This window comes from Phyllostomus hastatus, unplaced genomic scaffold (assembly GCF_019186645.2).
Source record: "Phyllostomus hastatus isolate PE091 unplaced genomic scaffold, TTU_PhHast_1.1 phas_scaffold_39, whole genome shotgun sequence".
NCBI lineage: Eukaryota > Metazoa > Chordata > Mammalia > Chiroptera > Phyllostomidae > Phyllostomus > Phyllostomus hastatus.
In genome coordinates, this window is record NW_025334028.1 from 33341599 (window position 1) to 33356705 (window position 15107).

Genomic DNA, 15107 nt, shown 5'->3' on the forward strand with positions numbered 1-15107 from the left:
ATCTCGGGTGGATTCCAAGGATGTGATGTCTAGATCGACAAACTTCTACATAGGGACTTGGCTACTCCGGGTCACACAGGTACAATGAGAATCATGAAGCAACAGGTACTCACCTATGTGCGTCTGGGCCATGACATCGGCCAGCCTGTGGGCGGCACCACTGCCCCCACTTTGGGTGGATGAGGAAGAGGTTGTGGAGGTGGTGGAGCCATGGATGGCCTGGCTGATCCAGTGCTCCATGTTGATGCTGCCCTGGCTGGAGGTAGGCGTCCCCTGGGAGTCCCCCTGCACGGAGCCTTCGTCTTCAGAACCAGAGGAGGTATCTGTGTGATGGGAGAGTTATTATGCAGAAGAACAAAGAAGCACACCCTAATCAAACACCACAAACACAGACCTACCTCACACATGTACTGGACAGTTTAGCAACTTTTGTTTTGAACACTCTTGAAGTTACACCATTTCTCAGGTGAGTTACGTTTTAGTATAATTAATTTTTTCTTCAAAACACCTTAAAATAAATTGCTACAAAAAGCTTTTTCTGCAGGGAGGGGAGTACATTAGAATCTCAGACTAAGACACACTCATCAATGTTCTCCATTCAACAGTCTGGGAAGAAGCCAAATGTTTTTGCACGCACACACCAAGTGAGGCTATCGTGGGCAGCATTTTCTCAGAGATGTTGAACCTTCATGTGTTTCAAAGTGAGATGTCTGTGGCCCTTATTTGGTCCCAAGGTGGTTTTCTGAACTATAATTTACTTTTGAGTTTAGTCTGAGTGCAAGATAAACATGCACAGTCCCCCCCACCCCCAAAGAGTGAGACATCAGTGAAGGTAACGGTGTTGAAGGAAGAACACATCTCAGAGCGAGTGCCTCCCACCTTCTCGACCAACCTATAGGCTCAAGACCTTGCCTGCTCCTTTGCTGAGGATAACAGATCATCACATTACACTTTATGATCAAACTAAATTATTTACTTTTACATTCATTTCTTATAAAGCTTTTACATTTATTTTTCTATCTGTGAAACTTGTGTATCTTAGATTGAGATAAAACACATCACTTTTTTCATTAAAATTCAGAAAAATATCTTTCATTTAATAACTTTTTACTTAGTAGCAAGGTTTCCAAAAGTGAATTACTTGTGCACTTGTTACTTAAACCTCAGTGTAATCCTGACATTAGGATCCTACCTACAGGGGAGTGATATAAGATGCCAGGAGGGAAAAAAGGATGTGAGTAGCTCTAGAACATTTAATGAGAATAAGAGAAATGAGAGCTTATCTTAAATCAAGACAGGACTTTATAAACATAACAATATTTATAAAGGATATTTACAATAATATTTTGTTGTCACTATGACAAAAACTTTTTAAAGACTTTTGAGAAATGTATATACCCATACCACATATTGACATCTCCCCAGAAAGTTTTTTCATGCCCTTTAATAGTTTTTCATTTCCTAGCCTACCTTCTCTCTCTCTCTCTCTCTCACACACACACACACACACACACACACACACACAAACCCTGCACAAATCATCAGAGAAAAATATCCCTCATGATATAGACACAAAAATCCTCAAAAAATATTAGCAAACCGAATTGTGCAGCATATGAAATTTATAGTACATTGTAACCAAGTGGTGTCTGGGATTATACCTATGAACATAAATTAAAGCTGATTTGACATTCAAATGCAAATTATTGTTATTAACCCCAAGTTAACCTTACAAGTTATAGAAAAAGTACTTCACAAAAGCTTACACCCACTTACGAGAAAACCTCTCAGCAAAGCAGAAATATAAGGCAACTTCCTCAACCTGATAAAGAGCATCGATAAAAACCAATGGCTAACATTGTATTTAATGGTGAAAGACTGAATATGTTCCCTTAAGATCAAGAACAAGGCAAAGATTATCCCTCCTTGACACTTCTATTCAACATTATTTGGAAGGTTCTAGACAGTGAAATACATCAAAAATAATAAATTAAAGGTATCCAGATTGGAAAGTAAACAGTAAAATAGTCTTTATTCACAGATGACAATTTTGTATGCAGAAAATCCCGAAGAACATACCAAAAAATTCTTGAATTAGGGAACAAGATTAGCAAGGTCACAGGATACAAGACATAAAATATTTTTATATATACAGATATTATCACTGAACAATCTGGGAATTAGATTAAAAAAAAAACAATTCCATTCACAAGAGCATCAAAAAGGATAAAATCCTTAGCAACACATAAAGCAAAAATTCAAGGTAATACCTAATAAAATCTGAGAAGGCTTTCTTTTATGGAGAATTGAGAGCTTATTCTAAAATTCATTTGGAAATACAAAGGACCCAGAATAGCCAAAATAATTTTGAGAAAGAAGGAGGACTTCACTACCTGATAGCAAAACTTACTATGATACAGTAATCAAGGCAGTGATATTAGTTCATGAATAGGCATATATATCACTGGAACAGAACTGAATCCAGAAATAAACCCTTACATTTGTAGTCAACTTATTTTTGACAAAGTTCTCAAGATAATTTAATGAGAAAAAGATAATCTTTTCAACAAATGTTGCTAGGCAACTGGATATTCTCATATCAAAAAACCACAGCAACCAAAAACCTGCCAAAATCCCATAGATCTTACCTCACACCACAAACAAAAATGAAAAATGGATCACAGACTTAAATGAAAGAACTAAGACTATGAAATTTCTAAAACTTCCAAAAGCACAATCCATAACATAATACTGGATGAACTGAACTTCATCAAAATAAAAAACCCTTATGCTTCAAAGGACACTATTATTTTCCTATGTGTAATGTAACAATCACCACCAAGTCAGTGGCTTACAGCAACACATTTATTATCTTACAGTTCTCGAGGTCACAAGTCTAAAATCCAGATGTTGTCATGGCTATAATCCTGCTGGAGGCTTTAAGGAAGGGTCTTTCCCTTTGCCCTTTCTAGAGGTGCTTGCATCACCTGTACCCTTGGCTCCTGGCCCATTCATTTAAAGTGTAACCCTCCAACCTCTGGTTCCATTGTCTTTCTTATCCTAACTTTCACACTCCTCCCTCTCTTATTGAGGACCTCCCCTGCCCAGTTTTATTGATACATAATTGATTTACTGTATAATTTTAACATGTACAGCATAATTGTTTGACTTACATATACTGTGAAATGATTACTACAATTAAGTTTGGTTGGCATCCATCATTTTATAGATATAATAAAAAGAAAGTGCAAAAAATTTTTTTCCTTGTGATGAGAACTCTTAGGATTTATTCACTTAACTTTCATCTATCATACAGCAGTGTTAACTACAGTCATCACATTGCACATTACATCCCTAGTGCCTAATTTATTTTGTTACTGGAAGTCTGTACCCTTTGGCCACCTTTCTCTAATTCCCTGTTCCCCTACCTTTGGCCTCTGGAAATACAAATTTATCTTTTTCTATGAAGTTTTTGCCTTTGTTTTCTTTTCTTTTTTTAGATTATATATAAAAGTCAGGTCAAATGTCATTTGTCTTTTTCTGTCTGAATAAGGACATTTTGATTGTAGTGGGTACACCCAGGTAGTCCAAGATAACTGCCTAGTGCAGGATCTTAATCATAACTGCAAAGTCCCCTTTGTAATGTAAGGTAATCTATTTACAAGTTCTAGGAATCAGAACATAGATATCTCTGGAGGGGTCATAATTCTGTTTCCAACTGACACCATTAAGAAAAAGACAAAAAAGAAATAACAACTGACACCAAAGAAATACAAGGAACTGTAAGAAAATATTATGAACAACTATACTGGACAACCTGAACAAAATGGATATATTCCTAGAAACATACAATCTTCCAAAACTATATCAGGAAGAATCAGAGAATCTGAATAAACAGATTACCCCTACTGAAACTGAAGCAATATAGAAAAATCTCCCAACAAACAAAAGTTCTGGACTGGATGGCTTTACAAGGGAATCTTACCAGACATTCTGAGAAGAACTAACACCTCTGCTTCTCAAACTATTTCATGAAATTCAAGAGGAGGGAAGATTCCCAAACTCATTTTTGAGGTCAGCATTATCCTAATTCCAAAACCAGATAAAGACATTACAAAGAAAGAAAATTATAGGCCAATATCCCTGATGAACATAGATGCTAAAATCTTCAAAAATATTAGCATACCAAATATAGCAGTGCATCAAAAAGATCATACATCATGATCAGGTGGGATTTATTCCAGGGGTGTAAGGTTGGAACAGCACTGGCAAATCAATAAATGTAATACACCACATAAACAAAATGAAGGATAAACCCCACATCATCACATCAATAGATACAGAAGAAGCCTTTGACAAAATCCAGTGCTACTCTATGATAAAAACCCTCAGCAAAAGTGGGAATAGAGGGAACATATCTAAACATAATAAAGGCCATATACGTCAAACCCACTACCAGCATCATACTCAATGGGCAAAAACTAAAAATGTTCCCCTGTAAGATTAGAAACAAGACAGGGATGTCTGCTTTCACCTCACTTATTCAACATAGTACTGGAAATTCTAGCCACAATGATCAGACAAGAAGAAATAAAAGGCATCCAAATTGGCAAGGAAGTAGTAAAACTGTCTTTATTCACAGATGACATGATTTTGTACAGAGGACCTCAAAGACTCCACCAAAAAACTACCAGAACTGATAAATGAATTCAGCAAAGAAGCAGAATACAAAATCAATATTCAGAAATCAGCATCATTGTTATATGCCAATAATGAATTAACCAAAAGAGAAATCAAGAAAACAATCCTATTCACAATTGCTTCAAAAAGAATAAAATACCTAGGAATAAACCTAACCAAGGATGTAGAAAACCTGTATTCAGAAAATTAGAAGACACTGAAGAAAGAAACTGAAGAAGACACAAATTAAGTGGAAGGCACACTATGTTCATGGATTGAAAGAATTAACATCATTAAAATGTCCATACTAGCCAAAGCAATCTATAGATTGAAGGCAATTCCTATCGATTCCAATGATGTATTTCATAGAACTAGAACAAATGTTTCAAAAATTTATATGGAACCACAAATGGCCCTGCATGGCAACAGCGATTTTGAGAAAAAAGAACAAAACTGGAAAAATCACACTACTTAATATCAAACTGTACTATAAGGTCATAGTAATCAAAATGGCATGGTACACATTGATGCAGACACCATCCCTCAGTGACCGCATCATTATGGATGAAATGAGACATTCACATGGACTACAGAGTCTGGTGGAAGAAAAGGGACAGCACAGCTTTTCTCTCAAGGGGAGCAAAAGCCTTGGCCCTTGCCATCACCGGCCTTTATTGGGTTTCTCGGCACATTACATGATGGTCCTCATTTACTACGCACAGGTTCGCTTTAGGTGGTTACCTTTTACAGAAAACAAAGGAGCCAATGCTGCTAATTACATCACAGAAGAGGGATATTTGCAAGCGAAAAGGGAAAAGTAGTTGAACTGGTTATACTCATCCTTGGAAGGTTTAGCATGGATTTTAGGAAGTTACTTTGCAGTAAATGTCCTCAATTCAGGGTGAGGGAGATTTTTAGCAAGAGCGAGACTCAAAGCAGCCTAGGCACATTGCAGGCCTGATTCCCCACGAGAGAACCTATCCGTGGGCATGGGTCCTGTGCATCTCCGAGTGGGAGCTGAGCCCACACCATGCAGAATGGTCTCCTATAATACATGGCGAAAACACATCAATGGAACAAAGTATAAACCCACACCTTTATTGTTGGGGGCTGCCCTGCCTGGTCTTAGGAAGCTATAACCCCCGTGACTTAGGCTGAGTGAAAGACCTCCAGACCAGGAGCCACTGAAGGAGACAAAACTTATTTCCCTGGTATGAATGCTGCCTGTTCTGTGCCAAAACCTCCTACCTTGATCAGTTAGCCAATGACAGGTAAGATTCCCATGGAGGGAAATGCCTAAGACAGGCATGATCATGTGGAGGCTTCTGGGAAGAAACTCACAGGGCTATGGAAATGAAGGGGTGATCGACATCAACCCTTGGCCCCTTTGGCTTTCTCAAAGCCTGAGTCTTTGTTCTTGGATGTGAGAAATCCAAGTCTCCTGGCTGCCTTTGTCTTCTCTGTTAACTCAGGCCTGCAGGGGCAGCCCAGACCAGAAACAGCGGACCCCCGGGGTAATCAGGCCTGGGACATAGAATATGCAAGATCCTGTGAGATCTGTTTGCTGGAGGATGTTATTAACTTGGAATTTAAAAGCACAGGCAGGAAACTTTTGGAACCTATAGCTCTTTCATATGTTAAAGAACACAAACCTTGCCCAGAAGCACAGCGGGAGTTCTGTCCCCACATTTGTAAGTTGCCTACATCTTTTGATCTTTTCTGCCAGACTGTGAATCCACAAACTAAGTCTGTTTTCTCAATAAAAATCTGCTTGGGTATGGACATGGGGTGCTCTCCCCATTTGAGAGAGGGTGGCCATTCTGTCCCCATTCCCTCACAGGACCTGGTTGTCTCTGTGTATGTTTTTCTCGTGTTTCGATGAACCATCCACAGCATTCCGTACTCACTGCAGGCAGGTGGGCACGTGTCACTTTATAGTCAATTAATATTCACCAGAGGAAGCAAGCATATACAATGGGCTAAAGATAGTTTATTCAATAAATGATGATGGTAAAATTGGACAGATGTGTGCAGAAAAATGAAACTACACCACCTTTTTATATCACACACGTGAATAAATTCAAAATGGGTTAAAAACTTAAATGTTAGACCCAAAGCCATGAAAATCCTAGAAGAAAATGTAGGCAGCAAAATCTCAGATGTTGCTCATAGCAATTTTTTTATAGGATATATCTCCCCAGGCAAGGAAAACAAAAGAAAAAATTAACAATGGGATTACATGAAACTAAAAGGTTTTTGCACAGCAAAGGAAATCATCAACTAAATAAGAAAACAACCCACAGAATGGGAGAATATATTTTTGGATATATCTGGTATGGGGTTAATAGCCAAAATTTACAAAGTACTTACAAAACTTAACACCAATAAAATAAACAAACCAATTAAAAAAACAGGCAAAGGACCCAAATGGACACTTCTCTGAAGAGGACATACAGATGGCCAATAGACATTATGAAAAGATGTTCAACGTCACTAATTACCAGAGAAATGCACAATTAAAACCACAATGAGATACTGTCTAACCCCTGTCAGAATGACTATCATCAATAAACCAACAAACAAGTGCTGGAGAGGATGTGGAAGAAGGGGAACTCTTTTGCACTGTTAGTGGGAATGCAGACTGGTGTAGCTACTTTGAAAAACAGTGTGGAGATACCTCAAAAAATTAAAAATGAATCTGCCTTTTGACCTAGCAATTCCTCTCTGGGAATATATCCAAAGGAACCTAAAACACTAATTCAGAAGAACAGAAGCATCCCTGTGTTCACTGCAGTGTTATTTACAATCACCAAAATATGGAAGCAGCCCAAGTGTCTATCAACAGATGAATGGATAAAACAACTATGGGACATTCGCACAATGGAATACTACTTGGTTGTAAGAAAATTTTACCCTTTGCAGCAGTATGGATGGATCTGGAGAAAAACTTAAGTGAATTTCACTTTATTATAAAATGAACTTATTTCATTATGCTAAGTGAAATAAGCCAGTCAGAGAAAGGCAAATACCATATGATTTCCGGAATCTAATGTGGAATCTAATGAACAAACTGAACTAACAAGGAAAATGGGGACAGACTCATAGAGAGCAGGATGACAGCTGGGAAGGGAGATGTTAGAGAGTGGAAGGATTAAGCAAAAAGGAAAAAGGACTCATGTACATGGACAACATTATGATGATTGCTGGGGGGAGGTGGGTATAAGGGGACTAAAAGGTAATGTAAAAAATACAATAAAGATTTTAAAAATCTCCAGTTGTTGTTATTAAATTTTTCTACTTTCCCCTTCCCTGTGCCTGCTTAGTATTTTATTTTATTTTTGATTTAGAGAGGGAGAAAGGGAAGAAAAAGAGAAGGTGAGAAAAATTGATGTGAGAAACACTAATTGGTTGCCTTCTGTACGTGCCCCAGAGGACCAACCCTACAACCCAGGCATGTGCCCTGACCAGAAATTGAGCCAGTGACCTTCCAATTCACAGGATGATGCCCAACCAACTGAGCCACACCAGACAGGGTGTCAGTTTATGCTTTATAAATTACAATGCTCTGTTTTTAGGTATACTGCAAAAATATTCATTCTTATATCTTCCTAGTGAATTGCTCATTTCCCATTATGAAATGTCTCTCTATATCTTACACTACTTTGTTTTGTTGTCTATCTTGTCTGATATTAATATAGACTTGTTTACTTTCTCATGCCTAAGGTTTGCATTAATACTTTTTCATCATTTTTTTAACTCTCTTTGTTTTCATATGTAAATATGTCTCTTATAAACAACATATAGATGTATATACTGGGTTGGCCAAAAGTTCATATGGTTCTTCCATAAAATAAAAAACACACTCTTCATTTTCAGCAATAACTTTATTGATTTGCATATTTTGAGTATGTGTTCTATCTTTCACATGGTATAATGTTGATTGTTCTCAATTAATGTCTCGATTTGATTGCTATCAACTTCAACTGATCCACTGGGCTGTGGAGCATCATCCAGCAAGAAATCTCCAGCATGAAACTTTGCAAACCACTATTGCCATGTTCAATCAGTCATAGCACCTTCTCAATTCACTGCACAAATCTTTTTTTTGCGTTTCAGTTGTATTTTTTCCTTTCTTGAAACAATCAAGTATAATATGCCAAAAATGTTGCTTATTTTCTTCCATCTTTAGTATTAAAATGGCTACCCAAATATTCACCAATTTTGATAAGGTTTTTTAAAATTCATGCTGATATGACAGCTGTCACAATACAATCTAATGAAATTGTTTTGAATGAAGTTAAAAACATTAAATTCTACTAGAGCCATCTTATGGAAAAAAAAGAAACAAACTTTGTGACCAACTCAGTATATTCACTTTTTTCCAATCTGACAGTCTCTGTTAATTGGATGTTTGGTCCACTTACATCTATTGCCATCATTGGTACAAGAGGTTTTAAAGCTAACGTTTTACTACTTGTTTTCCATTCATTCCTCCTAATATTTTTAAATCTCTGTTTTTTCCTGACCTCTTTTCTATTAACCACATGTTTTTTTGAGTTCCATTGTTATGCTGTCTATGCTTAACCGTATCTCTTTTCATGTATAGCGGTTGTTCTAGGGCCAGCAATATGCATCCTGTATCAGGTCAATATTGTTAACCACTTGCTCTTCAAATCTGACACTGCAAACTGCTTCCTACCTTCACAAATATAATGACCATACAACAGTATAAGTCCCTTTACCTGTCCCCGTCTTTTGTGTGATTGCTATTTTGAAGCAAATTATGAGGAAAAAACAGAGAATTTTATGCTTGTCCATCTATTTTTTGTTTTCAGTGTTCTTCCCTTTTTACAGGTGTGAGTTTTCACCTTGTATTATTCCCCATCAGCCCATACGCCACTGTTAGCATGTTTGTAGTGCAACTCTGCTGGCACCATATTCTCTCAGCTTTCACGTGTCTCATTGTGTCCTTATTTCCCCTTATATCCTTGATTATGAAGGATATGTTCATGGGATATGACTTGACAGGTCTTCCCTCCTCCTTTTAGGACATTAAAGGTGACTTTCCACTGTTTTCTGGATTTTACTGTACCTTCATATCAGTTATTATTCACATAATTGTTCTCCCATATATAATGTATGCATATGTTTTCCTTTGATGACTTCTAAAATTTCTTCTTAATCTTTGGATTTTAGCACTTTGACTTTTATGACCTTAGGATTGATTCTTTTTAGACTATCCTGCTTTGGGGTTCACCACACTTCTGAAGCTATATGTGGTGATTACATAAACCTAAGAAGTTTTGTAATGGAGGAAAAATGGTGGGGGGAGAAGTTTTTGATCTTCATTTATTCAAGTAGTTTTTCTCCTCTTTTCTCCTTCTTAGATTCCAGTTACAAGTATGTTAACATTGTTCCACAGATGCTTGAGGTTCTGTTAATTTTACTTTAATCTTCTGGTTTTCTGTTAAGTTTGGTTAATTTCTCTTGATATCTCTTAAAATTCAAAGACTTCATCTCCCTTTTACAATCCGATATTAATCCAATCCAGTAAAATTTTATTTCAGTATTATATTTTTCGGTTTTAGAGCTTCCAAAAACATTTCCAACAATGTTCTTTTATATTTTGCAAAGACATCTGTATAAGGTTTGTTTTTCTGAAGGTCCTTTCATTACTCATGACACAAAAACATTTCTGAGGGTGAATTTAACATGGGGAAAAGCATGTACGTGAATAATCACATTACTTCTTGCACTTTAAACTCAACATTTCTCATAAAAAGTGGCTCAGAAGAATGTCCATCTTCCTGGAAACTGACTAGTTCCAAACATTTGGTTAAAAATATCTTAAGTTGGTTTGTTATCCTTATAAGCCCACTCTGTTCAGTGCACAGACAATATATAAAACTAAAAATTTATACCATGTTATAAATTTTGGTAAATCATAACAAACTAAATAAACAGAATTAACCATATTAATTATGTTGATTTTTAAATAGTCCAAAATTACGTTGAGGCTCAACATAAAGAAAGAAGAGTAAACAAACTGGCCAAAGAAAAAAAAAAGACTCTCTTTCTAACAAGAATACTATACTCTTGAGATAAAGAACATTTGTTGGACTATCTTAAATAAATTTTTAAAAAAGAGTAAGATGCATACTATTTATTTATTTGTCTTGTTTTATAAAGCTCAGGACTTTCACCTTTAAAGGGATGCAAAGTTGAATATTTAAGAGCTGTCTGGAGAATTACTGGATATATCAGTACTTGACCACATCTCTGAGTTGAAGTGGGAGCTTCATTACCTCACTGCTTGCAAACACTCAGGGTTAAACTTCAATAATTCCCCAAAGTGTGGTATAATATGCTTTCCACTATTCTTATTGCTCCTTAAATTTCTCCTGTGAACAAAGATGGTGGCATATGAAACTGTACAAAGTAGTGTACAAGGTAACTTACGTCTATGGAGAAGACAGTTCTGTGGCAACAATGACATAAATAATGCTAGAACCAAAATCACACACAAAAAATCAAGTAGATTAGGCTCAATCGTTCATGTTTGTGATATATACCTGGATGATTAAACTGTGTGCTTCACTTTGTTTTTGAAGATGAAGAGATACAAATTATAATTACTTGTGAGGTTGAAGTAGAGAACTTAAGTAGTTATATAAGATTCAAGATTAAATAAAAACAGTATCAAAATCAGAAATGTAAATGGGATATTACCTTGACCCACTTAGATCAGAGGTTAGCAGGACTATTGACCAAACTGGCCCTCTGCCCATTTTTATAAATAAAGTTTTATTGGCACTCAGCCATACCCATTCACTATAGTCCACAAAGGCCAAAATACTATCTGCACTTTAAGGAAAAGTTTGGTGACCCCAAATTAAGGTAAATGCCTAAATTTTTCAATTCATTTTGTTTTTTTAATACAACATTACAATATATAGTGGTACCTCGGTACTCATCGTTACTTCATTCCCAGAACTCGTGACAAGTGCTGAAACCGACTGGTACTGAACAATGAAGCATTTTATCTTGCGGGGTGGTGTCATCACTCATACAAGTTCTAGCAAGCGTGATGAGTCTGAGCAAGCACTGAGTGCTTAAGTGTATTTTTCCCTCATCAAAATGCAACGAATACAGGGTTTGATGGATTCTGAAGCCGACAAGTACTGAGGTATGATTGTACCTATATTAATATTTTAAAGATTTGAGAATATGTACATACCAGTCTAAAAAGAAGAAAGTGCAAGTTCAGTTAGAACTATAGAGGTATAAACACTTCTGCTATATGAATTACTAAGTAAAATTTTATAAGACTTTAAGTCTTTCATATTTATGAGTCTCAGTGAAAAGTTTAAAATATACATCTACACATACACACACATAATAAGGGTAAATTTCCTTCCAAGTTTACTTTAGAGCATATATACTGTTTCTGGACCTATAGTTAACAAAATCTGAATTAGAGCACCATTATTTTGAAAGCTAGTAAGATTACAATTGCAGGGCCGGTAGTGAATTAATTCTAAGGCATACTTGCCACTTTACAAAGCAGACGGTGGGCCTGCTGCTCACCTGGAGGTGTGTAGGCATCCATCGAGGTCTGCACCACCAAGGACCTGCGTTTGGAAGGCATAGGCACTGCCATCTTCCTTTCTTTGTGTTTCGCAAGCGCTGCCTGAACAGCTTCTGTGTGGACGTCTAAAACAAAGAGAGCTGAATTACTCCATTGTTCAGGGACATCCCGAAAGCACCATGCTTTTCCTCCTTTCTCTCTGGTCCTGTGGAATGGTTTATCTTCCAACAGAAACTGTCACTAATGAATGGGTAGGGAGGGAAGCGAAAGTGAACCTGCTAGATTAATAGTTCCAGTAAGAAGACATAAAATTCAATTGCAGACTTTTAATTATTCATTTTATTACCCCAGATTCTGTATAAATAACAAGTACCAGCTGCAAATTTCTGTGTTTCTTTTCTATTCTTAGGATGAATGAACTTGACCTTCAAGTATTTCTTCCCATTTTCAAGCCTCATAATTCATTTCACTATTAAGAGAGGTATATATATTCGACTAGCCATCAGTAATAATTTTAGCTAACATGTCCTGAGAACTCAGTTATGGGCCAGTCACTGTGTTAGGCATTTTGTGTGTTAACTCACTATATTAACTTCACAAATATTTACTGGCTGCCTGCTTTGTAAAGTCATCTCCTCAGGGCAGGTGCAGTGAAGAATAAGGAAGAAAGGTGCAGTGAAGAATAAGGAAGAAAGGTGCTGTGAATAGTGCATCTTATTTTGCATTGGGCAAGACACAGACCTTAGACAAGCAAATAGAGCAGAGAATTAAAACAGGCAAAACAAATGGACTGAGTGGATACTTCACTGTAAGGCCAGGGAGGAGCTCTCACGATGTGAAATCTGAATGTTAAAAATGAACCAGGCCACTCTATACGGATGAGGAGGTCCAGGAAGAGAGTAAAACCTGTTCCAATGCCCTAAACTGAGAGTGAGGGGTGCTGGCAGAACAAACAGAACCCTGGGAGAGGCGTGCACGGGGTGGGAGCCTCTTTGTACAGTGAAGAGTCTGGCTCCTATCTTAAGTCTGACAGGGAGCACCAAGGGATTATGAGGAAGGACATGATCTGATTTCATTTTGATGGGATCATTCTTGCTGCTGTGGGGAAGACTGCAGAATAAGGAGCGTGGACAGCAGGAAACCAGTTACAGGACAGCAGAGAGACAAGACACAACCACACTCACAACACACACAATCGTGTGCAGAAGGTGCTTTCAGTATTTCCATTTTACAGATGAGGAAGCGGAGGTAAGATGCTCTCCCAGATTATCAAACTAGCATTGTCAGGGTTTGAACCAAGGTGTGAGTACCCCAGGGCCCATGGCATGCACCATGACCCATTCTGTACTCCTGCTGTTTTTATGAAAACTCCACCCTGTTAACACATTGGAGCAAGGGTCAGCCAACCACTACCTGTGGGCTACATAAAGCCTGCTCCTGTTTATGTAAATAATGTTTCATTGGAACAGAGCTGCACCCTTCCTGTATGTCCACACGATGTCTGCTTTCACACCATATGTGGCAGAGACCATAATGGCCCAGAAAGTGGAAAATATCTGTTATCTGGCCCTTTATAAAAAGCATTTGCCAGCCTGTCACACAGTACATCACGTACCAAATGCAATAAACAAGCTTTGCTTTATTTGTTCAGCTTGTATATGCATTACTTTTTGTCCTCAACTAGACTCAAAATACTTTGAGACATGAATCAAGTTTCTGATTGCTTTTTTTTCTTAAACACTCAAATTAAAAACTGATAAATGAATGACTTGGATTCATGACCTAAAAGTAAAGAGTTCATCTGTGAGGAGGGCAGAGGACAATAATTCTTCAAACATAAAATACTTTAACTGTCACATGACCCCATTTTAAAAATTTTTGGGCATAATTACAAATTTACAGATAATATGCAAGAATAGTACAGAGAACTGTTGTAAAGCTGTCCCCACATTTACAATTGTTTACATTTACCCCATTTCCCTCCTTATCTATGTTTTATTTTTGATAATCATTTTAAAATAAATTGCAGATAGCATGCTACTCTATACTTAAATATTTAACGTATATCCTAAGAACAAAGACATTCCCTGTAAATTCTAAAAATCAAGAAACTGAACAGATATAATACTATATATAGTACTATCATCTAATCCAAAGTCCATGTTAGAATGGTGCTGACTGTCCCAGGAATTGCCTCTGCAGTTGTTCTATTGGTCTCCCACAGGCATGCACAGTTCCAGGGTTTGTCAAGAATCTGAATGGAGTTCATATACAGATGAGGGGCCTCCCTGAGTTGTCACTCTTACCCAGATTTCCTCTTTGATATCCAGCCTCAAAGTCTTTCTTCTAACACAGTAAGCAAGCAACTCCATGGCTTTCAGGTTAGGTTTTAGAACTTTCACAATAAAGCATCGAGAGAGTACCTTCAAGGCAAAAGCCAAATAAATATGAGCCTCACTTGGTACTGTGTTCTTCCTTCACACGGCCACTCCATCTCTGCCCACCTTCAGCAGTTTCTCTCCAGTGCATTCAAATAATTAGTTACTATTGTGTCTCAGGATTATCACTGTAATATGTGGGAGTGATGGTCTGAGACCAACTTCAGAACTGGATGTTACAACTCTACATCCTTTAAAAAATAATTTTATTTATTTTTAGAAAGAGGGTAAGGGAGAGAGAAAGAAAGGTAGAGAAACATCGATGTGAGGTTGTCTCTTGCACACCTCCAACTGGAGACCCAGACTGCCACCCAGGCATGTGCCCTGACTGGGAATCCAACTGGTGACCCTTTGGTTTGCAGGCTGGCACTCAATCCACTTATCCACAACAGGCAGGCATT

At 37.3% G+C, this 15107-nt stretch overlaps 1 protein-coding gene across 13 annotated transcripts in view; it reads right to left on the bottom strand.

Annotated features, from left to right (window-relative positions):
* DIP2C (disco interacting protein 2 homolog C) overlaps window positions 1–15107 on the bottom strand; it is a 446223-nt gene that overhangs the window by 170223 nt on the left and 260893 nt on the right. For all 13 annotated transcript variants that reach the window (XM_045820044.1, XM_045820049.1, XM_045820039.1 and 10 more), the window contains 2 exons: window positions 12268–12393; window positions 114–323 (listed from right to left, as the gene is read on the bottom strand). In XM_045820044.1, coding sequence (XP_045676000.1) covers window positions 114–323; window positions 12268–12393 — 336 coding nt within the window. The remainder of the gene's footprint in view (window positions 1–113; window positions 324–12267; window positions 12394–15107) is intronic.